The sequence below is a fragment of the Diceros bicornis genome, chromosome 11 (assembly GCF_020826845.1).
Source record: "Diceros bicornis minor isolate mBicDic1 chromosome 11, mDicBic1.mat.cur, whole genome shotgun sequence".
NCBI classification, from domain to species: domain Eukaryota; kingdom Metazoa; phylum Chordata; class Mammalia; order Perissodactyla; family Rhinocerotidae; genus Diceros; species Diceros bicornis.
In genome coordinates this window covers 38,834,916-38,862,014 of record NC_080750.1, presented here as the reverse complement: position 1 = coordinate 38,862,014, position 27,099 = coordinate 38,834,916, and the positions used below count along the sequence as shown (strand labels likewise).

Sequence of the window (27,099 nt, the reverse complement as noted above, 5' to 3'; positions counted from 1 at the left end):
CTGACATCTAATAAGAACTTACTCTGTACCAGGCATTTAATGTAATTCTTGTAATAATTTTATGAGGAGTGTATTCTTTTTGAATTTTAGAAATGAGTAAATTGAAGCTTTAAGAACTTAACTATTGCCCAAGATTTTGTAACCATTTCAGCCAGGCTTGGAATCCAGATCTGTTAGCCTCTCATAATATTTTATCATGTGGAAAGAAAATATGGTGTAAGTGGTTTGGTACGTCTACTTTGGAGACATAAGGTTGTTTGGGAATTAATTGATATAATTTATGTGAATTATCACAGAGCTCAACTAAATAGTAAGCCAGTACTTACTGGCTGTTTTTATTCTCATGTATCTTTGCAATTTAAGAACTAAAAGAAGTTACAAGAAGTGAGGATGGAGAGCATGTTTGACAGAAAAATTAACTGGCAGAAAAAGAGGTTATGGTTATTCAAGGACATTTGGATTTGAGTTGCTTAGATTTTTAAGTCAAAAGTATATTAATGCTTAAAGATGAGCAGAGAAGGAAGACTTCAAGAGAAAAACTATTAGTATGAATTCTGAAACTATGAAGAATGATGACAGAGAATAAAACTATAAACCAAAAGCCGAAATAATTAAAGGAAATAGATATGCTTCATAAAGGCAGTTCATAATTTGCTTAAGAATAATTTGATGAAACGTTAAAATTATGAGAATCTAGACAGTATTTTAAGTTTTATGATATCTTGAGTGCTGATTGATGCAAATATATAAAACAAGGTATTTCTTTAATATTATTTATAAATTTACATGAAAGGTCATACTGCTACTTAAGCTTGCTTTGTGCTTTCAGCTCTCTGCTCTTAAATCCTTCTGTAAATACTTGTTTTCCATCTGTGTCTTCATTGGACTGAGAGCGCCTACAGGACAGGTGCAAAATGCCTCAGTTATCTTTGCCCCACCATGCCTAGCACAATGCCCCGAACATATTAGCTAAATTAGTGGCTTGTCAGCTCATACTTTTCAACTTAATCTAGAAAGAAGATGGATTATATTCATACTGGGATGTGCTTATATAAGTGATATGAAAAGTATGAATTTAATGTTTATCACTGTGTCTAATTTTATAGGCTATGGCCCACATGGTGGGTATGAAGGCTCTGAGAATCTTCCTTTCAGTAAGGCAACCATACTCCTTGCATTTCCAGACGTAGCAATTGAAGCCCCTAATATGTACCAATAACTGTCTTAGGCATGGGATCCAAAGATGAATGAGCTGTAACTCATGTCTTTAAGTAACTTATAGCTCAATAAAGGAAGAGGCAGACATAAAGACATAATTTTTAAAAGATTAATCAACTTTATTTTTTAGAGCAGTTTCAGGTTTACAGAAAAATTGAGCAGAATGTAAAGAGAGTTCCATATACCCCTCACTCCCTCCCCCTCCATTCTCCTTATTATGAACATCTTGCATCAATGTGATACGGTGATAACAATGAGCCAATATCGAGACATTATTATTAATTAAAGTCCATAGTTTACATTAGGGTTCACTTTTTGTGTTGTACATTATATGCATTTTGACAAATGTATAATGACATTTATCTACCATTACAGTATCATACAGAATAGTTTCACTGCCCTAAAAATCCTCTGTGCTCCATGTATTCATCCCTCTCCCTTCTCCCACCCCAAACCCCTGGAAACCATTAATCTTTTTATTTTCTCCAGAGTTTTTCCTTTTCCAGAAGGTCATATATTTGGAATCATCCAGTGCGTAGCCTTTTCAGATTGTCTTCTTTCACTTAGCAATGTGCGTTTAAGGTTCCTCCATGTCTTTTCATGGCTTGATGGCTCATTTATTTTTATTGTGGAATAATATTCCATTGTACGATATACCACAGTTTATTTATCTGTTCAGTTATTGAAGGACATCTTTGTTGCCTCCAAGTTTTTGCAATTACGAATAAAACTCCTATAGACATTCATGTGCGGGTTTTCATGTGGACATAAATTTTCCTCTCTTTTGGGTAAATACCAAGGAGTGCACTTGCTGGATCATATGGTAAGAGTATGTTTTGTTTTGTAAGAAACTGCCAAACTATCTTCCACTAAACAATGTTGCTCCACTAAATATCATTTTTTAATGTACTTTGGTAAGTTTTAAGATAGAGTTATTACAGTGGAGGTATTAAGATAGAGATATCATAGTTAATAAAGATATGAACATAGAAGAGGATAGAAGTAGAGAGGTCATGAGGAGTGCACTAAGCAACAGATCTTAAAAAAAGAGGGAGAGGGGCCGGCCCGGTGGCTTAGCGGTTAAGTGCACGCGCTCCACTACTGGCGGCCTGGGTTCAGCTCCCGGGCGTGCACCGACCCACCGCTTCTCCGGCCATGCTGAGGCCGCATCCCACATACAGCAACTAGAAGGATGTGCAACTATGACATACAACTATCTACTGGGGGGCTTTGGGGAAGAAAGAAAAAGGAGGAGGATTGGCAATGGATGTTAGCTCAGAGCCGGTCTTCCGCAGCAAAAAGAGGAGGATTAGCACGGATGTTAGCTCAGGGCTGATCTCCCTCACAAAAAAAAAAAAAAAAAAAGAGGGAGAGATCAAGAAAAAGTCAAAATGCAAATTTGTAGAATAGATGTCTGAGGTTTGGAAGAAAATTCCAGAGGTAATAGTAGAGAATTCTTTTATTAAAATGCTGCCTCACTAGCTCTTAAAGGCATTGAGGACAATATTGTGTGGAAAAGCACATACTTCAACAACTTTGAGTCAGGAAGTAATTCAGAAGAGTTGGACTCTGAAATGAAACGTTTTACGAATAACCAATTTATTTCATTTATATTTTCTTTTTTACATATGTACAATACTTAAATCTATGTCTAAAAAGTCTGATAGCTCTTTCAATCAGTTTTTAAAATTTCTTAGCAATACATAAAATAAAGGTTCATCTTACAATCAATGGAGTCTTAGGTCTATGAAATTAGTACATTTTACTAGGCATGATATGTTTATATATATATATTCAATGAATCTCAACCAAAGGTCATTATACCCCTAGAGCTGTCACAGCAATTTCTAAACATTTTGAACATAGTACTTGTAGCTATAAAAAGGCAAAATGGGCTAAAATCTAGTTCCTGTGCTTTTAGCTAAATTATATCAGATCAGTGCCATGGGTTATCTCATTCTAATCAGAAGGTCTGGCAGATATATACATCTTTGTCAAATGTATTTGATAACATTTGATTATTTGATAACATTTTTCAAAACATGTTGTCCATGGAGAGGAGAAACAATGAAATGATAAAAAAGACAGATAATATTCCTTAAGAAGAGGACCTCTTTAATATGTAGTGGTTTACTAGTATCAATTTCTTATTTTACACCGAGTAATACTTACCTTTAGGTCTAAATTCACTGTCTTCAAAAAGCTATCCATCTACTAGGAATATTGAGCTTTGTAACTAGTGTTTAAATGATCTGACTCAAAGTTCATTCATTAAAAAACAAAAACAAAAAAACCAGCCAAATTGGAACTATCAGCTTTCTGAGTCCCCCAGTCCCTTATCCCCACAGGCGGTGCACTCTCAGATATTTAAACACTTGAAAAAGTTTAATCCGTTTTCAGGCTATGTTCCAGTAGATCCAAATGTGGTACACAAAAAGACATCTATCCTGTTAACATGAGTGCAAGGAAGAGAACAATTAGATAATGCACTAATGTTTTTAGATGTGTACATAAGAAGCTCTTTTTAGAATATGTTTTTAAATTACTTGACATCAGCATGTATAAATTAAACAGGATTTGGTTCACAGTATTTTCTTCCTTCAGAGCTGTCTTTCCAGGAAGGATGATAAAGTGAAATATAAACACCACATGAGAAGTTAACTGGTTTCTAAACATTTCATTGATTTGTTTTTTTAAATAAACAACTGATCGTTGTTACCTTTAGTAAGGGTACAGTATATCCTCAGGTTGTTACGTAATGAAAAGTAGATTTTAACTGTTTTTATACATTTAGTAGAGTCCAAATGCTTCAGTAATGGTTCTGACTTAAATATTGTTTAAACTTGAGCATTTTTGTTAGACTGGAAGCCATTACTCTGTAGATGCTTTCCAGAATGACAATATGATGCAATATAGTGAATATAAATCAGATTTTCATTTAAAAAATGATAGTTTAATGGACAATTTATCTTTACAGTTTTGGTTTTTTTGTTTTTAGAGAAGTATCTGAGGTTTTTAATCTATGTATTTGAATAGTATTACTGATGCGAACATTTTCTGGAGCTTAGATAATGAACAGTGGGTTTTTCTGAAGGTAAGCAGTGACTTAGGAGTATTGTAATTCCTCCCTTCCACAAGAAATGAGAATTGGGATCTTAAGAGGACCAAGCAGCACAGAGTACTGTGAAAATCTGGAACCACGCACCTTTGGAGAATGAGGATTAACTCCTAAGTCATTAATGGCTGAGTTTGGAGGACCACTTACTCTCCTTATGTTGCTTTAAATCCTTTTAAATAGCCTTAAATAGTGGCCTTTTTAATAATATACTATTTCTTAGTCTTTTTAGTCGCTTTTTCTAAAATTATAGAAAATAACCAAAGATAGAGTTTAGGAGTTATTGATAATCTTAAATCTGCTTGTGTTCTCTTTGTTGATATTAAAGTCATTATCAATATTTATAAGCAGAATATTCTTCATAGAAGAAATGTGAAAGAATTAGGTAAAACATTTGGATAGACATTTACTCCTCTCTTTGTGTCTTTTATTGGAATACATTGCTAAAAGTGGTTTAGGGTATAAGCAAATTACTTCATTTTGATTCTAGATGCTGAGCTCCTAATAGCTTTTAAATTTATACAGTTTTTGTTTAGCTGTCAAAACATTTAATTATATCATGCCCAAAGGTGTAAAGCTGTCAAATAAATCTGAGTTTAGGCATAAACATTTGCGTAGGTTACATGTGCTACTACACCATAGTTGTTACTGGGCAGCTTGTGAACCTGTTTTAGGGGGAGAGGTGTGTCGAGGAACATTAACTCAGCAGGTACAGAACAACATTGGCCCAATGAATTGATGATTACTTGTAAAACAGCAGGTAGTAATGCCCCCAGTCTTGGTAATTCCCCTCTTTGTAAAATAAAGCAGACTAGAGTGTGGTGGATTTTTTGGCTCAATTTGCACTGTAAGTAAGCTGTCTTTTTTGCAAAAATGTGTGCTCTTTCTTTCCTTGCCTCAACATTCTTTTTTGTTTGTTTTATCTTCAAAAACAAATGTTCCCCATTCGTACTTTATACCCTTCTCCCTTACTCAAAAGTCTCCTGCTATAGGAAGATGATCCCAATGGCACTTATAAAGGAAGTTTTGACACTGATCAACAATTATTATATAAGTTTAAGGTTTTCTATGTAAAACATTTTTTCCAACTTTGAGTCGGTCTGACAAATAAAAATTGTATATATTTAAGGTGTACTACGTGATGTTGTAAAACATTTTAAAAAAGGGAAAATACAAAATTTTTCATTATCCTTATCTGGTTATTTCATAAATAAAAATTTTTGTTATTTCATGACAATACTTGGAGGTAGATTGTTGGCATAAGTACTAACACAAACTTCACCATTGGAAAAATCACTAAGAGGTAGGGGAGTAAAGTAAATTAGTTCTACTTTGAAGCTTTTATTTTCTTCCCCTTTCAAAATGAATGGGAAGGCCCTTGAGAGGCCCTTGAATGAAAGCTGCTTTTCATTAGTGCTACCAAATACCTACTTGAAAGAGTTGAGTTCTAACTGAACACCCACACAAGAGAAAGGGAAAGCTTCCTTTTGCTACTAGAGGACCATCAGCTAAATAGCTCTTGGCTTCTCTATTCCAATCAGGTGGTTTCACATCAGAGTTAATTACTCCAGTCATTTATTCTAATCACCCTCCTCTTATGGCTAGCTGCATTCTGTCATGGGGTGGCATCGTTTGAAGCCAGTTAAGTTTGAAAACCACTGCAGGGTACTTGAGGCTCATTAGTGAGGCCTGTCCATGCCTGGCTTTGGATTTGCTCCCTGATTAACTCGGCATCTCTCTGCCTTGCTACCTCCTCCCGCCATACACTAGCCCCCACTCCTCAAGGCAGTTGCTCTAAACAGGAATGTTTCAATTAACTCTTGCCTTGCTGTTTGTCTTTTCACCTACATATTTAAGGAAAATTTAAATGCTTATATTGCTAATAATATATTCGATAAATTGGCCTTATAACTTCATCCTTTGAGTTGAATTTAACTGAAATAGTAGGCATTCTACAAAGAAGAGTTATATTTTTGAACAACAAAGGAGGAAAACGGTCATCTCTCAGAATGAATACATCTATGTCCTTGATCCAATTCTCTTAACCTAATAAAGGTAGTGATTCCAACTCTGATTTTACAGTACTCTGGTGTGTCCTACCAGCTTCTCATAGGAGTTATCTGAAAAGCTGAAAAAATATTTCAAAACAGATTTATTTGTTTGACACTGTTGTTTATTATTATAGTATTTTAATTAACAAATGTTTGCCAAATGGCACATTTAAGAGATATTAAAATCACAAAAGAAAATAATGTTTGTGCTATACTTTTTAAAAAAGAAAAGAAAGAAAAATGTGTAATCAGTGTCCTGAGTAGATAGTTTGAGACAGTGTTATTATGTGAAAGTATTTAAAACATTTTCTAAAAATTAGCAAAAACACGTATCAAATTTGGTAGTTAAATGAAAATGTTTATTTAAATAGGAAATAAGAGAAATTTTCTCTGTTCTTTTTGCATAGTAGTTTGATTTAAAGAAATCAAATAGTTCGTGTCAAAACAAAATATGATATACATTAAAATACATGAGATCACATTTTTATAAGTTGCTAATGTCCATGGATGTTCAGAAATTAGCAGAATGAACTCTTATTGTTAATTCTCATCCGAAAATAGTTTAATGGAAGAGTCTTCGGACTTATCATTTAACAAGTATGTTGGTATTCTCTGCCTTGCTCTAAAGGCTGATTTTTTTTTACACTTGATTTTTAAAATCTCATAATGAATATACAGTTAAATTGTTGAAAAAGAGGCCTAGAATATAAATTTCTTATTCAGCTCTATAAATATTTGAGTGTCTACCATGTGCTCAGTTCCAAGGATGCAGATATAATTTCTGCCTTCCAGGAATTCACATTCTAGTGAGGAAGACAGAAAAATAAACTGTAATTCAGGGTGCAAGTTTTAGTTTTAAAAAGGCATGTGCAAAAGCAAAAACCAGTTGAAAGAACAATAAAACCTGTAAATACAGCCTCCAGGTCGACATGGCACATCAGATTTAATATGTACTCAGCAATACTTAATGCTAGTATTACCAAATGATATATGTGAAACCCATTAGAAATAATTCTTAGTATAAAATGGTTTCATATTTTTAGAATTTTCATAATGTAGCTTTGGCAGATCTGTCCCATTCTGTTTCAGAATTTTTCAAAAGGATGTGTAGTGGTTAATAACGGCTTTGGGAGTCAGATCTGGGTTCAGGTTGCAACTCTGACATTTACTAGTTATCTGACATTAGGCAATTAGCATTCTGAACTTCATTTGCAAAACAGTTTTTAAAAATGTAGTGCTTATTTCATAGGATTGTGAGGATTAAATAAAACAATTCATGTAAAACATTTAGCATAAAAGGGGGCACATTGGAAGCACTCATTAAATGTTAAGTGCTGCTGTTATTGTTATTACATTGTTGTTATTTAGTTGGTCATTGAATTTCTTCCAAGTTGGCCTTCAGATAAATTTTCCTGGCGTAATATATTGTCTTTCTAGAGGCTGTGTCAAGTTTATGATTGACATCATTTGCATCCATCTTGCTGACATTGTTCAGGGAAAATAAAACCTTGAAAGATGATACTCTAATATCCACTTCACTTTTTCTTCTTTCCATGTAATCATCCTACCCTAAATTTGATTGTATGGTTAACAAACTGAGACATCTCATTTGCAATGGCTAGTAATCATAGAAATTCTTCACACTTTCTAAAACTCTGCCAAATTAGCACTGTATCAGCTTGATAAAGTTTCTATGGTCAATTTCATGCTTCTTATACAATACTTTAAGATCATAGTCCCTCAGCATAGACACTGAATTGTACTAAATCACAAGAATTTCTTTTAAACACCATTCATTCATTCAACAGACATTTATTAGGGGCCTACTGGGTAATTAGATCTGTGATCACAAAATTGGAAGATATGACACCTGCCCTTTGGGGCTGTCGTTATGAAGATCAAACAGACATGACAGTAACTAATTAGAGAAATAGATTAAGTAATGTATTTATTTATTCATTCAATTCAAAAATATTTTGTGAGTTCCTACTACTTATTAGTCTTTGGGAATATAGCAGTGAGAAAGACAATATAGTACTTGCCATATGGAAGTTATGGAAGGGAGATGGGCAACAAATAAGTAACAAAACAAATAAATATATCACTTGTGATAATATATAATGTAACATAACAAATAATATAATACTTGTGGTATGTATCATGAAGGAGAAGCACAGACTATCATTAAAGCATTTAACATTTATGTGTGTATAATTTTTAAAAATATTTTTTAATTGAGATATAATTGACATATAACATTATATTATAGTTTCAGCTGTACATCATAATGATTTGATATTTGTATATATTGTGAAATGATCACCACAAGTCTAGATAATATCTATCACCATACATAGTTACCATTTTTTTTTTTTTTTTAACTCTGAGACCAAAAGACGAAATGCATTATTTTGCTTCCTGGGAAGGTTGGGGAACTCTTAACCGAAGAAACTACATTTGATCTTGGTCTTTAAGAATGAGTAGGAGTTTGCCAGGGAGGGAGCAAGATCACACAAAGGGCATTACAGATATAAGGAGCAGTGTGAACAAAGATCTCGATGTTATAGTACGGTACACGAGCTAAACTTAATTCAGAAGGTAGAGTGTAATATGTCTGTAAGAAAACTGTGAGCGATACCTATGGAAAGATAAAACCAAAGACAGATTATATGAACAATGTTTAATACCTTGTAAGTAGTGTGGACTTTTCTCTTTGGGGTAGTGGTGCCCAAAACGTGATTGCCAGACCAGGAGCATCAGTATTATGTGAGAACTTGTTACAAAGGCAAATCTTGGGCTTAGCTCCAGATCTACAGAAATGGAAACTCTGTGGCTGGGAGTTCAGCAGTCTGTGTTTTAACAAGTACTCCAGGTGAGTTTAGTGAATGTTAAAGTTGGAGATCCACTACTTTAGGGAAAGGAGAAACACTGAAATGTTTAAGGAGAGTAGTGACTTGGTCCGGTTTTAGATAGCAATTAGTATGGAGGAGGGATTGAAGGGGGGCAATTTTAGACATAAAGAGAACAGTTTGGATAGTGTTAGAATAATTGAACCAAGACATAGTGAAGCACAGAAACAGAGATAGTCACAGTGGAAGGAAAAGAAAGAATGAATTTGAAAGATATTTTGGAGGCTTATTGTCTGATTAAATAAGGTTTTGGAGGGAGAGGAAAAAGGAAAAGTCAAGATGACTACCAGATTTCTAAATTGGCTGATTGGGTGAAGGACTACATCCATAATCAACAAAGCAAGAAAGGAAGCAAGTTTAAGAGGAAAAATTATTCATTCTTTTGTTGATATATTAGGTTTGAGTTACCTGAAGCACACCCAAAGAAGTAGTCTAATGGACCACTGACGTTTTGGACTTGAAATTCAGGAGATAGTAATAATTGCTGGTTGAGGTAGTTGAGGTCTGGCTCATCCAGCCTGTGTTATATCAGAAACAAGGGCCTGGGACTGAATCATGAGGAGAATGAACACGAAAGAGGTAGACAGAGAAAAAAGACCCTACATTAAAAAGTGAGAAAGAGAATCAGAAAAGTAGAAAGAGAGTCTGGAGGGAGGGTATCAAGGAAACTTAGAGAAGAGAAATAAGAAACATAATTGCCGTAATGCAGAGAGGTGAAGTGAGGAAAGATAAGCATCCATTGGATTCAGACAGTTGGACATGGTAACCCTAGCAAAAACATTTTCGGTGGTGTACCTATAATACAAAGACAAGAGATTAGTTAAGAAGTGAAAGGGAGGTAAGGAAGCATAAATAACAAATTTACGTAAATCTCTCAAGAAGTTTAGACTGTTGATCTCATATTACCAGTGTATTTATGGCTGCTTAAAAATAATTAAACAAGACCGACCCTATTAACTAGTCATTATTCCATTGATAATTCAGACAGAATCAGACCTTCAATTTATTGTGATTTAGAGATTCATAGATTGTTATAAGAGATGTTAAGGAAACTCTAGAAGTGGGCCAACAGAAGCTAGTTCCATCTGCTACTAAAATAAGGTGCTTTTTATGTTTATGAATACATCCACATTGTCTACAGATTTCATATATCTGACTTTCAGCAAACATTGTATTCCCTATACTAAACTGTAGTCTATGGCTACATGGTAGTTCTTAAAGTACATAGCTGATACAGCCGAGTAGACAATATTTAAGAATTCTAACCAAGGACTTTTAAGGTTGGAGAGTTTACAGAGGACATTGTACTTGGTAGAATTAGCCCTTTACCTTTATTGTTAGAGAGACTAGTCAATAGTGCCATCTTTTGAATGCTGCCACATTTCTTCAGAGATTTGTAAGTGGCTGAAGAATATATGTTGCAGAATATTTTGTCAATTTCACACTTGAAAATATTATATTTTTGCTGTCATGTCCTAAGATATAGCCATTCTTCATGGTGCTGAGAATTGTAATGACCTCCTCAAAAGTGCATCAAAGATCATTTTGTAGTCTGCAGGTGCTTGGTGCTTTGTAAGGTTTATCTTTATTTTCAGTATGAGAAGCTGTATTTTTAAAAGGGTTAAATATTGTTAATCCCTGCATTCTATTTTGTATCAAAGTGCCATAAAAATCTGAATGCAGATTCAATATTTGGAACTGAATAAAGCTTTACTGTCCAATGTAACCACTACTCACATGTGGCTATTGATCACTTGAAATGTGGCTAGTCTGAATTGAGATGTGCTGTACATTATAAGTGTAAAATGCATACCAGATTTCTAAGATTTAATACAAAATAATTTTTATGTTGGTTGTATGTTTAAATAATGATATTTTTATTTTTTTGATTATACTATATTAAAATTAACTTTACCTGTTTATTTTTTTAAATGTGGCTACTAGAAAATTTTAAATTACATATGTAGTTTGTATTATATTTCTGTTGGACAGCACTGGTATAAAGTCTTAGTGGTCATTTTGATACCCCAAATTTTTTTGGCTTAGACATCCCAGTATTGAACATGAACATATTTTAATATTTAAGTAGTATACACATTTCTGTTATAATTAGCAGCCTTAGACCCAAAAAAGGTTTAGGATTAACTTAAAATCTGTAAAAGAAAATCCAATATATTAATACTAAGTTCAAAACTGAATTCATCTCTTACCATATAAACTGTTTCTTCCCCAGTATGATTAAGGTCCAAACTTGAAACCTGGGTGTCATCCTGAACTCCCTTGCCTTCATTTCTCACATTGGTAATCAGTTGGTGTAAGTAATAACCTAATAACTTAAATCTTTCTGAAATCTGTCCCCTCTTCTTTGCTCCCACTGCTACTTTCTTGAGGCTCTCAGTACCTCTCACATAGACAATTATAGTCATGACCTTTTGCCTCCCTACCCTCCCTCCAAAGGGACATCTCATCTCATTATCCCCAGACTCTAGCATAGAACAGAACCTATTGTAAACACTCAATAAATGTTTGTTGATTGAATGGATGACAAAGCTGCTGATATTAATCAAAAGTTGCAGAATGAAAAAAGACTTTATTCCTACATAATGTACGTTTATACAATTGCATACACAAAGTAAGTGCAAATGTAATTCCCTGGCTGAACTTGTCAATGCTTTAAAGAAATATTCAGCAATTTTCGCATTCATATTCTTCAGTTCAAGTTTTTTTTGTTGGATATTCTTGGAAGTGGTGATATAATAAGTGTTCTGTATTGCCAAGGATTTTGATTTGCCAATATAAGTTTACAGCAGTCAGTTCAGGGAATCATTGGTGCCATGAAGACAGCTCCTTGTTTTTGTCTGGAGTCCCCATGGGATTAAACTACATCTGGCAATAAGTAGGGATTCTGGTCTGGCCATCTTCAAAGGCAAGAGACTGCTAGTATTTATCAGATCTATGGGGATAAGCAAATGGGGAGGGATTAAATTTTTTTGGTTTTGTTTTCCTTCCTTTTGTAACTGACTATAAAATAAAACCTTCAGAAGTTCATACAGCGAATGAATACATTTTTCAATGGTTGTTGAAGAGGAAACCTATTCCTTTCTCTATACCTAGGTGGATAATTGAGAATTTTAGATTGATATTTTAATTAAGTGTAATTACTTAAGTGTATTTTTATAACTAGTTTATCTTAGAGAGCATAACAGCAATTTACAATGCTCAAAAATGATTTTCTAGGGATGCTTTACTAATTTTTTCAAAGGGTTGAGTATTTAGTTACATCAGTTTTAAACATTTTAACCTCCGTAAGTATTAGGACATCATGGTTGGCATTTGGAGGTTTTTGTTGTCTATTTATCTGTGTGGGAAAGTTTACCTAAAATTACTTTCTGAGGAGAATCTTGGACCTGTCTTACGATAGGCCACCACCCCTTCCAAGTGAAGGTGGGCCTGCCTTCCAAAGAGGCTTGTTTGTGTTCTCCTTATGCTCTTCACATTTTTAAGAGATTACTAGTCTCGTGACTCAGTGTAGCTGTTGTTGAAACATGTGGCTCTACCTTTAACTGACAAAATAAAATGACTGCATTCCAGATATTTGTCATGGAGTATAATCTAGAATTTACCATTCAAAGCCTGACCTAAGAGAAATAATGTTTATGTAGGATTGCCTGAAGAATATGTAGTTTCTCCATTTGTCTATACTTTAAATCTAACCCAGGATTAAGTCAGTCCCTCCGAGAGTCACATACCTGGATTCCATCATATTGCCAAGGGAGGAATTTCTTATCTCAGAAAAAGAAATAATGTGTTTTTCTAGGCCATCTGGTTTGTTTTTACATTATGGTCATTTTTGACTCTTGTAAGTGTTCGTCTTTCTTTCTTTATGTTGCCTGCTAGAAAGCTTAGGGCCAAATACATGGTGTACCTCTAACAAGTCTATGGAATTTCATGGCATGATTTATCCTGATTTTTGCATTACCTTACTTCTCTTATGTTAAATTTATTTTGTCTTGATGCATATGCATCATTGTAAGTTCTGTGAATTGTTTGCTGAACAAAGTCATGTAAAATGCAAATAATAAAAAAATGGGTATATCTATCCTTTCATTATAGTTTTTCCCCATCCATTCTTACTAAAGAGAATTGTTTTTAAAAGCTCCATCTCCCTATGTGTATTATACAGTAACTAGTTTAAAAATCAGTATATTATAAATTCCTAGATTTTAGATTAAGAGTGACCTGAGGTTGAAATGTTAATTAAATGTTTTAATGTTCTGTAGCTCTAAAGAAAATAGTTGGATAAAATGTCAGCATATAGGACTATTTTAAACATTAGAAAAAAAGCATCTCTCTGAAAAGGAGGGTAATTGTACAAGTTTGCCTAATCCTTTTGATCTTGGCACACAGCAACAGACTTCAGTTGAGATTAAAACTATGAATTTCAAAGGAAACATGGCCTTCAGTGTGTAAAATATATAACAGCTGGTTGACTAGTCCATTTAAAACTATGCAATAACAATCGTAGACAGAATGATTCTCCTGCCAAAAGATGCACGAGTGCTTGATGGTTATATCAAGATATGATACTAACTCACACTTTTCTTTAGTAATGATATAAATGTAGACGTGGACAGTGTGCTCCCAGCTTCAAAATCTCTCTTCTGCCCCACAGTTCAAGGGCAGTTTAGAAGCATAGAACTCCTTTTAGTGATTTCTCTATCTGCTTTTCAGCCTGAACTTCAATGTACTGTTGACTAAATTTCATTTTTTTAACTGTCAGATATAATTTTTATTCTTAACATCCCACAATTTTTTTCTATAAATCCTTGATCCTCCTTTTTTCTTCCCCTTTGACACTCACAGTTTATTGTTCTTAATGTCACAGCTTCACAATATTTTTAAGCCAAGTTAAACTTTACTTAGTAAATAGTACAAAATTTGTTTCACATTCTTTTATATATTAAGGTAAATATCTGAATTCTGAAACACTGTGATTATTTGTAATCGATATGAAAGAATATTAAGCTCATGTTAGTAGATTATAGTTCATTAAATATTTCAATATTTTCACTATTATGTTTCACTGGAACAAGTGATCCTTAAATAGGTTAATTAATGCCTTTTTTTAAAATGAGGATTAATGTGGATTTGTTATTCTGGAAAATCCCATTTGGAAACCATATTTACATTCTGAATTTGTATCTGTCCATATGAAAAAAATGTTGATTTTTCTGTGATCTTTGTTTCTTGAAAATTTTGATATAACAGTAAATTATCTTTTCTATTCTTTCAATTTATTTCAAAGGAAGAAATTATGGGTAAATAAAAAATTTGCTAAAGTTACTTGGATTCATCACAAATTCAGAGCCAGCATTTAAGGAGTTAATGTATTTTATTAGGGGGACAGGAAATCTGGCAACTATTGCAGAAACTAGACCTAATGGTGCACACAAACAATTTGTCAGTCTTCTTAAATGTGAATAGCTTTCCACAAAGTGGCTGCTCTTGCTTTGTTTGAACAGGCTAAACTTTTCCTTTTTGGACTTTAAATCTTAGAAGTGAAATGTGATCCACATATTCAATCAAAATCATTTAATTCAAAGCATATTTTGATTGGACAAAGTTGACATGGAAAGAAACTCTAGAATAAAAAAGTTGAAAGGACTTTATATCATATATTTAGCAAGAAAATTTGAAACAGTTCTAATTAGGCTGAAAAAAACAGCTTTCTTCAATGTAAATTACAAAGGTCATATATCAATGTTAAGGAAACATTACCACTAGTGTTTGAAATCCAGCACATGCAAACATAACAGACCAGTTCATTTTCAATCTGTGTGTGTGTGTTTGTGTGTGTGTGTGTGTGTGTGTGTGTGTAGGAAGAAGGCTGTATTACATGTATTTGAAATGAAAAATATTTAAAATTCCAAGTTCATAATGTTGTATATTACATTCTTGCCAATCCAAACATTAACTCCTTTGAAACATATTACTATCTACATTCAAATGAATTAAGACTCTTAATTATATGTACAATTAAAAATTTACAAACTCATTTTTCTTTCTTCCATTAAAAATATTTAAATACATCTTATAATTTAATATGTATCGAGTCAAGAGGGTAAGTCAGTGATTTTTATTTTCTTATTTGAAACTTATAGCTATGGTATTTTGTGTCTCAAAACTGAATCGAGCCTTCCAGAAGCCTGGGAATGGAAGTAGTGGTATGGGTGTACAGAAATGTGTATCTGGGCTGCACAGAGCTGTTCCCTTCTGGTTATACAGTTATTTCTGTACTTAAAAGTTTGTAAATAATATTTGAACTTTTCATTTGATTTTTTATAAAAACCATTTATCCTATAGGTATCAGTAGCCTTTATTTAGTTGCTTTTTAAAAATGACATGGTATGAGAACATTTAGCAGAACTATAAATAAATATTAGCGTTAATCTGGGAATTTACAAGTATGAGAAACACAAATAATACACATATAAGGTTTCCTGGTCTTGAGATAAACAATTTTCTAATAATTTCTTTTGTTGACTGAAATTGGTTTTCTTAATTTTACATAATTTTTACATTGGAGAAAACTTGATTGTTTGAAAATAAAAGGAAATTGCTAGAGTATCTCTAAAGCATGCATAGATTAACTAAACACGTGATTAATGCCTTTTATTTTAGAATTTTTATTCTCAAATAGCTTAGAATTTCTTGGAAAAAGCAAACTCTCTCTACATAAGTTAATGCCTCCACTATAGGAAACAAGAATAATTTTATATAATATTTTATCAATGAATAATTCATTTCCTTAATGGGTTAGTTTCAGGAAAACATAGATTACAGTCTTTCAATGAGATTTATTGTTAGACACATATTCATATATGTTATAATTATTTCTGACACAGGGCTACACAAATGAGTTATTTATGAATAATTTACTATAATCTTTATAATATTAAAGCTTTAATTTGTTGATGTTCTGCATGTGGACCAAACAAATGAAAGTTACTAATAAGTGTTTGTATTTGACATCTGTATACTGTACTTTTTAGCATATCTCAAGTGTTTTAGTCTCTGCTTAATAGATCTCATTAAAAAAACAGATATCAGCCCCAAGACAGTTTGTCAAGACTAATATGAGTCCCCCTGGATTGGATTGACAATTTGTGTGAGGCTTCATATGATAGTCTTTTCATAGTCTTATTTGATCCTTAACAATTGGACATTAGTCACTGATTTATTTTATAATAACTCAGATGAGTTGAATATTATTGTATTGTGTTGGACATTTTACTGGATTTTCTTTTATACAAATTTTACTCAGAGCACACATTGGATGTAAATGATGTATCCAGCCTGCTAGGGGAGTACTAACAATTGATTGGTTAGGTTTGAGAGCAGCATGGGAAGAATGTTACTATCCCCTAGCTGCACACCGTATTTAACTCCAGTCTTAATGAGGACTGTCTGTCCTAAAGGGTTTGAAAAATCTCAGATGCTTAGCATTCCACTGAGATGTTTTTATTTTTTTCTGATGAAAAATTTGGATATAAATGAGTATTTTATATAAAGAGTACTTTTAAAAATCTTAACATATAAAAAGGGATTTAAAGAATTTTTAATATGTTTTATGATTTATATTTTTGAATCTCAAAAAGAGAAGTTATTAAATGTAATCCCAGGGTATTCCATTTTGAATTATTTGTATTTTTTTTCCGTCAATAATTTCTGCTTGTCTTGCTTGTCTTGACCTCTTCCCTCAAGTCTTTAGTAAGTGCATTTCTTTATTATTGTATACTTTTGGTTAGACGGTTGTCATTCACTGATATCAGAAGGATGTTCAGGTCTTGAACTGACTTTGTACTGAAATGATTTTAAAACCTTTTGGAATTCTCTTATATCCATAGCAGTTATTCTTTTGGATCTCTTTTTAAAGCTTTGGTATTGCAAGAAATGGTTGAAGACCCCTAACAAGATTTTTAGTTTAGTTTTTAAAAATTTATTTAAAGTTTATTCATGAAAGTAACACATTCATCAACCTCTGGAGAAGACTTTGCCAGTAATTGCATGACTTACTGGTCAGCCCCTTAAGGACTGTCCATATGACAGCATAAGGGGAGGGCTGAACCATGGCACTCTGCTTATCTCTGCCTGTGTGTTTGCAGCATAATGTGAGCATACGGTGTCTTTCATTTCAGCGTTTTTGCTTAACATTCTGATGTGGTGTCAGAATATAAAGGTTTGAGCGTCTAAAGCTAACCAGCTTCACCATTTTGAATGTACATAAAGAAGTAATCAAAATTAGGAAAACTCACAATTCTTTGTTTGATGACACATAAAATAAAATTGCCCTAGTTTTTAGAGCTTTAATATTGAGAAAATTCATTTGTACTTCATCATTTGCTGAGCCTTCTAGAATTTTATAGTCTCAAATCACAACACCACGGACACTCAGGAGACTCCTGACTGTTTTATCTTATTAAACAATTTTGAAATCATTAATTTTTAATTAGCTTGGATGCAGGGTTTTTTTATCGTTTCAATAGTGTGTGTATATGAACTAAACGTTTTTTATTTAAACTACTGGCGAGAGTATTATTTACATAAATAAGTGTAGGTTCTTTCTAAGAGTACATACAGTGAGTTTGCTTCATATAGTCACACTTTTTTTTGTAGACTCAGAGATACTACATGCTAATCCATTATAGTAGAGCTTTTCAGCAGTTGATTAAATCAGATTTTGAACCACAACTAAAAAGGATGTAAGCTCGAAGATATGTATAAGTCCTTCCCTGATTGAAAGTTCTAATTAAGTGAATTGGAGAAAATTAACTGAAATTAGCTGTCAGAAAGTCACATTTAAATGAGTGATGAGCTAGTCTGGCAGTAAACATTTAAATGATATAAATTGCCATTTAAGTGTATGGTTTAATGTTTGTCATGCATTAATGTGACATGAGACTGCAGTGACAATCAAGCAGCTTGCTCTAATTTGAACATATTTAGGGCTTTTGTGTGGAGTACACTGCACACAAATTAAGACAATTGCTGTTTTTATGTGTCACTTTAAATGTGTTCCTCACCCCCCCATCCCTACCCAGGGCCTAAGTTAATGAAACAAACGTATCATTTTTGTGTGCAACTTGCATTAGTAGTTCCTGGATTTTTGAATTAATTTTAAATCCATGTACTTAAAATAGGAATTTAGTTAAAGTTATAAAAAGCCCTTCTCCTTTTATTTCAAATGAAATATGAAGCAGTTTTGTGCTCTCTTAGCTGTTTACTAAGTTTATAAATATAGTGAGTTTTATAAGAGATGTTGAAACAGTAACTTTCACAATGAAACTTAGGTAAATATTTTTTAGCCATATTTTATTTCAGGTATACTTGGGAATATGAGAATTGCTTAGAATTTTATTTACAGATTCATTTTATATATTTTATTGTATGTGATATATTGTGAAGCTATGTTTATATTATTAGTTAAAGGAAATATGTTATTTGAATTTGGCCATAAACATATTTCTTATTCATAGGCACTTATTTTAATAAATCATATATTTACACAAGTGTACACCTGTGAACTAATAGGAACGTCTTTTGTCAAGAAATGGTTTATATCTCATTGGTTGCTTGCTATAGAAGTTAGTTGATTCTGTTTTAAAACCAATGGATTTATTTTTATAATATTGATAACATAGCAGCAAGCCACACCAAAAATACATCACAGCCGTACACTTATTACTCTAAAAATAAGAATTTCAATGAGATGCATTATCTGATATAACTTGGTATACTTCAAATTGAGCTTCAGAGTTTGAGTTTGAGAGCTCTGTGATTTGAATAGCATTATTTATTGATAAGCTAGTCCAGAATGCTAAACTTTTATGTTGGAATAATTTTGAACGATATCAAGTAATATAAATATGAATAATTTTCTAAAAAATGTCTCCAGTTTTTTAAACTCTTTTGTATTTATAACTTTATTAAATGCAGCAAACATTTATTGGTACCTATGGTGTTTTAGGTACGATGCTAGTAACTGGGAATGTAATGATGAATTGGAAGTGGGTCTTGTGCCCAGCATTTCCACTGAATACTTGATTATGTTCATTAATTATTTATTGGACACTGTTATGTTAATAGCATCAAATATTTGGTATGGTTTGATATTAATACCTAGAATAATAATTCAGTAATTATAAGTATCCCTCCCAAGATCTAAATTGTTGGCATAAAAATTCAGTTGAAATTTGATTACACTTATTGCAGTAGACAACAAAATGCTTAATATCTAGAAAATGCTTATACCTAGAAAAATTATAAATATTTCAAGTGGATAGTAAATATCTAATATTTTCACATTTGCTGTCCCAAAGTAGCCTTTATATTGTATGATCTCCTTTCTTTAAAGCATAAATTGAGTACCTGTCAGGCCCTGAGTTACAAATGTGACCAAGATAGATCCAGTCCTGGCCCTCACAGTGCTTACAGTACAGTAGAATAATACTAAAACGTGAGCAATCTATTACAATTCAGCGTGACAAGTGCCAGAAAGTCTCTAATTATAAACAAAGTAGAACAGATTCTGGTGGAAAATAGACTATCAGAATAAATCACACAATAAATAAATTTAATAACAAATTTAATAAAATAAATGTTTAACACAGTAAACTTAATGTTAAACCTTACTGCTTGTTCTAAATTTCTCTATGTATTTTAAAAATAGATTTCACATAATAATATGATCTACACCTTTTTTTTCAGGCCCTGGAGAGTGATTTTGTTTCCTGCCAGCTTCATCAATGGATTGATCTCATTTTTGGCTATAAACAGCAAGGACCAGAGGCTGTTCGATCCCTCAATGTGTTCTATTACCTGACCTATGAAGGAGCTGTCAATCTGAATTCAATAACTGATCCTGTATTGAGAGAGGTAAGTTATCTGACTGAGTTTAATAGGTATATTTAGACTAGAAGGTACTGGATATCATCTTCCCCATTCTTTCATTTTACTGATCATTTTACTGATGATTAAACTAAACCAGATGGGTGAAGTGACTTAAGCAGGATAACCCTTCAGTTAGTGACCTAGCTGGGACTTGAACCCAGGACTTTACTTCCAACAAAATGTTTGACTCAATATACAGAGAGACCTTTTTCAATTTGAACCCATTAAGGGATCAATAATTATATTTATAGTTTTTATAACTTTGAAGGCTACTGACTAATTTAAGATATTAGGAAAATAGTAATTAATTCATTAAAGAAATAAGATGGTAAGCATCAATCTATTTAAATGTGATAAAACACATACTTATATATAATACATTAGTACATGTATAACTATATAGAAGTTAATAGCAGGGATGAAGTCTAAAACTGTCCTACGTTGTCAAACCTGGTGTTAGACGTTATTGAGACTTGTTTTGTCTTTGTCATTTATTATCTTAGGTAAACACTGAACACATGGTTTTGACAAATACACTATTCACCAAAAAGTCTGTAAATAGCCTTGCTTTTTTTTTTTTTTGTATTTTTAATCTAATGCATCCTCTTAACTCTAACATACATCATGTGCAAAGATTATAGAATTGAAAGTTATTGCCTTAAATATCTATACAATTTTAGAACAGAATTATGTTTAAGAAACCAGGGACTTTTGATTCATAGGGAAACTTGTACATCACTTTAAAGGAAACATTTGTAATAAGTAAGATTTGTCATTTTTCACCAGCACTTGATGCATTCCCCTATAATTCTACTTATAACTTGATCATGTTGACAGTATATAATAAGTACATATTTAAATATATTTGCCAATATATATTATCACCTGGTTTATATGTGCTACATACAGATAGTGCACAGACAAAAGCACTAAGTACTAGATGTATGTTTGTCTTACACTGCGTAGGTTTTGAATTGCTATTTTTCAGTTTATTTTAGAGCTGGATCAGATGAACTCTTAAAGACTCTTCCAATTTTTCAGTTCTATGAAAACGTTCCTTGCAGGTGGCATTTTATTTTTTTAGAGCAACAGTTGACTGCATCCCACAGAATATACCTAGGATCCATATATGAAATTGAGGTTCGAGCAAACATGCAAATGGTGTCACAAAACAGTGCATAATTTCATTGTTAGAATAGGATGGCATAGGCCTATTTGCTTTCTTCTTTATTGTTTTAACAATATTTGAACAGTGCTACTTTGTTCTATTAAATTTCCATAATTCTTCACCAAATATACCACCTGTTTTGTTTTTTATATTCCTGTCTAGTAAGTATCCATATCTCTACATAGCTGTTATATGACTGAAATCACAGTATAAATTTGATTGTATAATCTGTTTTACTTATCATACCAGCATATATTATTTTATGTTGCTATATAATGTGTCCATAGTTTTAATTTTGAAATTCCATAATATTCTGTAGAGTTGCTGTGAAAATATACTTAACACCATTTCTCCCAATGTGGGATCCTATTTTTTTTTTGAAGACTTGTCTATTGGTGTGTGCCCAAGATGGTATAGCTAAACCTTTCATGTCATTAAAGTTTATGCAACATTGCACGATAAAGGATGGCTCTCAGCTTGTATCGGTGTGACATTGCTAGTTAAAAAGTGAAACATTTTAAAATCAGCTGGTTGTTTCCTCTACAGATCACTCAATGTAGTTGACTCTGTTTTTATTTTGGATTGACCACCTTTCCTTCTGACACACACCACTGATTTACCAAAGGAGTTTATCAAATACTATTTAAAGTGTAATCTAAAAGAGCACTGTCCAATAAAACTTTCTGCAGTGATGGAAATGTTCATTATATCTACGCTGTCCAATATGGTAACCACTAGTCCCATGTAGCTATTCTGCATTTTAAATGTGGCTAGTGTGACTGAGGAACTGAATGTTTAATTTTAGTTAATTTTAGTTAATTCAAATTTAAATAGCCACATGTGGCTAGTGGCTACTGTGTTGGACAGAGGAGATCTAGAAGACTGTCATATATCTTTGGTTACCATATTTTCTGAAAACAAATTGAGGGCATGTAGTTAGACAACCAGACAATAAATGTTTGTTAAATTAACTTGGTAGAATATTTGAAATTGGGCATACACCCTTTAGATGTTAAATATGTAGTTGAAATATATGTGTAAACTAAATTATATTTTTTTCTTTCACTTAAACTAACATGTTATGACTTCAAGTAATATTTTTATTGTGGTAAATAAATATAAAATTTACCATTTTAACCATTTTTGAGTGTACAATTCAGTGGCATTAAGTCCATTCACATTGTTATGCAATCATCACCACCATCCATCTCCAGTTTTTCATCTTCCCAAACTGAAAATCTGTATGCCTTAAACAGTGACTCCTTATTTCCCTGTGGCCTCAGTCCTTGACAACCGCCATTCTACTTTCTGTCTCTGAGAATTTGACTACTCTTGTACCTCATATAAGTGGAATCATACAATATTTGTCCTCTTGTGTCTGGCTTATTTTACTAAGCATAATGTCTTAACGGTTCATCCATGTTGTAGCATGTGTCAGAATTTCCTTCCTTTTTAAGGCTGAATAATATTGTATTGTGTGTGTGTACCACATTTTGTTTATCCATTCATCTGTCAATGGACATTTTGGGTTGTTTCCACCTTTTGGCTATTGTGAATAATGCTGCCGTGAACATTGGTGTACAAGTATCTAAGTCCCTGCTTTCAATTCTTTTGGATATATACCCAGAAGTAGAATAGCTGGATTATATGGTAATTCTATCTTTAACTTTTTCAGGAACTGCCATATCAAATAAGTTTTTGGTATTTGTTTTTCATAATTAGCATTTGCTAAAGACTATTTAAAACTTTTGCTTTAAGTTTCTTTGACCTGCTTTTCTTCCTCACAACCCCAAGTAGTTAATTATTAGCAAATTAAACTTTAACTGGAAAGTTTCCCACTCATCACACTCTAATTTATTTTTATATTATGTAAACATATTATTAGATTCAGCATTCATTCAAAAAACATGGCCTATTATGTTCTAAGAATGGTAGGTACTTGATGTTCTTGAAAGGAGAATATATCACTTCATTACTTAGCACTATTTATATAAATATACATGATTAATTCACAGTGCTTTCTGAATGTTATTAAAACAAATATGATCTTTTATTATAGCCATTCCATATCATAGTGCTAAATCTTGTGGCACAATGCAGTGTGATACAGTAGAATAAACAAACAAACAAACAAGTAAATAAATGTAGATTTGATTTCTAGCCCTGATGCCTACTAGTTGTATGACTTGGGTCTTCCTGAGACTCTCTTTCCTCATATATGGTATTGGTATGATAATACTCACCCCATAGAGAATTATATGAGGTATAATGAATGTAAAGACCTGGCATGGTGCCTATCCCATCATAAGTACTCAACAAGTGTTAGTTCCTTTCTTTATGTTGTTCACTATTAAACCCATAGGTTAGAAAACATAACTATTAAAAAAGAATGTGGGGGCCGGCCCGGTGGTGCAAGTGGTTAAGTGCACGCGCTCCGCTGCGGCGGCCCGGGGTTCCCCGGTTTGGATCCCAGCCGTGCACCGATACACTGCTTGGCCAGCCATGCTGTGGTGGCATCCCATATACAGTGGAGGAAGATGGGCACAGATGTTAGCCCAGGGCACTCTTCCTCAGCAAAAAAAGAGGAGGATTGGCAGATGTTAGCACAGGGTGGATCTTCCTCTTAAATAAGTAAATAAGTAAGTAAATAAATAAATAAATAAATAAATAAGTGAATTGGGGCCGGCCCCATGGCCTAGTGGTTAAGATTGGCTCGCTCTGCTTCAGGGCCTGGATTCAGTTCCTGGGCATGGACCTACACCACTCGTCGGCAGCCATGTTGTTGTGGCGACCCGCATACAAAATAGAGGAAGATTGGCACAGATGTTAGCTCAGGGCAAATCTTCCTCAGCAAAAAAAGAAGAATATGAATTACTGATTGCATTATAGAAAGAATCATAAAATGTTAACACTAAAAAAGTTATTAGAGACCGTTTCCTAGAGGATACATGCAGAGTTCATTGTAAAGTGAGGCAAGGAGAAAACAGAAAACAAGGATAGGTCATTATTTTTTTCAACAACATTTTACTAAACCTGAAATACATAAACAAGTTAAAGAGTTGAAAGGCAAGTCCCTGCCCTTATCAGCTAGAGTTCATTGTGTAGTGGGGAAATATAGATAAGTAAACAATTATAATACACTGTGATAAATTTAGTATAGAAATAAGTACACTGTATGTATGCACAAGCATAGAGGATAGGCACTCAACCCAGACTGCCAGAATCCAGGCATGTTTTCTGGGATATGAGAGGCTGGAGCTGTAGATTAGAGGATAAATAAGAACACTGGGTAGAGTTGTGACAAAGGATATCTACACAGAAGAAACTGCATAAGCTTCCTGCACATAGGTGAAAGAGATCATGACGGGAGCATATGATGTATGTGGAATGAACCAAAGGTGATAAGGTAAGAGAGAGAGACAGGAGCCAGACCACAAAGGGTCTTCAGTGCCATAAAAGTAATTTTAACTGCATTATAAAGCAGTAGATTGAAGGCTGAAGGTTGGTGACATAACCACATGTATGTTTTAGATCCTGTCTGGAAGAAGATTGAACAAATAAGAAATGAAAAGTACCCATTGGATTATTCTAAGAGTCATTGCTGATCTTAGAGAAAGTAGCTTAGATGGTAGAGGACTATGCTGTGAATGGGAGGTGAACAAGTAAACACAGTGAAGAAAGGGAATAATTGAAGGGAGAATTTTTAACTGCTTTATTGAGATGTAGCTCATGTATGATACAATTCACCCGTTTAAAGTGTACAATACAATAGTTTTTAGTATATTCACAGAGTTATACAAGCATCACCACGATTTAGTTTCAGAACATTTTTGTCACCACAAAAAGAAACCCCATACCCATTAACAGTCACTCTAAGGGAGATTTTTTTTTTTAATGGGTAGATATTTGACCATGTTTCAGTGTTAGTTGGAAAGATCCCAAAAGAGGGTAGCATGTCAAACATACAGGAAAGAAAGCATGTAAAAGACTACCAAGCTCTATGAGGAAGAGGAAAGGAACAAAATCCAGAACACAGATAGAGATAAGCACTGAACAGCAGGAAACAATACTGCCTTGTCTGTGCTTAGAGAGTAGGAGGTTACCCTGGGGACTGGGATAAGTAAAGGTGGCATGAAAGAGATGGAAAGGCAACAAGATTATGAGAGTTTGTACCAAGAGTGAAATATTATTTATGGAAATACCTAACGTAGTGATGGGTGCTTAATAGATGCTCAGTAATAAATTATTATTTCCTTTCCATGTTGTTTTTCTCTTTTCTCAAAGGCAGCAGAGAGATGCAGAGAAACGTCGAACAGAGAAGGCATGTGTGTGTGTGTGTGTGTGTCTGTGTGTGTGTGTAAGTAAGTATATACAGAGAGAGAGACAGAGATGGGTTTTGGCCATGGGAGTATGGTGGAATAAATAAAAAAGGATTGAGAGTGGAAGGCGGTTGATGAAATTGTTAAAGGGATATTGTTGAAATGGTGGATCAAGGCTGGTTTGGATAGATAAGAAAGGGGCTGATAAATTGGGAGAGTTGATTCTTTCGTTCATTACTCATTCATTTATTCAACACATATTCATTTTGTTCAAGGTGCTAAAAATACAGAGATGAGCAAAGAAAGTCAGACAAAGTTCCTTCTCTCATGGTGCTCACATTCTAGTGGGGCACACAGCAAATAAACAATAAAGACTGATTTCAGTTACTGACAAGTGCTATGAAGCATATAAGGCTGGTTAAGGGGATACAGGGTGACGTGGGAGGAGGGCACTATTTCAGAGAGGTTGCCCACAGACTGTCTCTCTCTTCATAAACACTGTGTCCTTCCAAACTTTGAGATTGGAGTAAAGCTGTACAAGGAGACCCAGGGAGCCAGCTCCCACGGCTCTAACTTTGGCCAACTACATGCCTGTAACCCCCAGGCCAGGACAGCCTCCAAGTCAAGTCTTGTCAAGTCTTGCTAGTTGTAAAGCTTCCACTATTGCCATCTCCTAATTTGCTCCCCAGCCCCATCTCCAGGCTACACCATCTTTTCTTCAGAATCTTGCGTTTCTAAGATGCTTTAACATCTCTAATATTAGTATGTAAATTTGTGTGTACACTTGGCTTATATTAAAACATTATCTCTGCAAAATCACAATAATGGTACCAGGATAGATTTGTACCTCTCTAGTATTAAAAGCAGACGAGGCTACACTTATTTCTGTTCAGTAGCTATAGTTTTACTTTCACTACTATATATTTAGTTCAATTTGAAACACTTAGATCTTCACACAGTCTTACAGAGAGGCAAATTGTCTACATACAAGTCATGTATTCACCTACTACTTGGGAAAAGCTTCATTCCTCTTGAGAAAGTTTTATTCTAGAGTGAATGGTTAATACATATGGCAGAGTAAGTGATCATAAAAATAATCTCTCTATAAAAAAAGCACTAAACAGTAGAAATAATAACCATAAGAGGAAAAAGAGTAATCAGAGAAACAGCCTGCAGCACATTAAATTTTTATGTTGTTTTTAATTTTTAGAAAACAGCTGGGTTATCAATATACAACTATGTGTATTTGCATATATCACACAACAGAAAGAATTATTTTTCAGGCAAATATGCTAATTTTTTTCAGATATCTGTGACCTCCAACTAAAGGATAGATTCTTATCTTTAGCTGTGTGTTGTAACAGCTCTC

The 27,099-nt window shown here is 33.5% G+C and overlaps 1 protein-coding gene across 7 annotated transcripts in view; it reads left to right on the top strand.

Annotated features, from left to right (window-relative positions):
- LRBA (LPS responsive beige-like anchor protein) overlaps window positions 1-27,099 on the top strand; it is a 723,014-nt gene that overhangs the window by 626,972 nt on the left and 68,943 nt on the right. For all 7 annotated transcript variants that reach the window (XM_058550176.1, XM_058550181.1, XM_058550180.1 and 4 more), the window contains one exon: window positions 20,061-20,228. In XM_058550176.1, coding sequence (XP_058406159.1) covers window positions 20,061-20,228 — 168 coding nt within the window. The remainder of the gene's footprint in view (window positions 1-20,060; window positions 20,229-27,099) is intronic.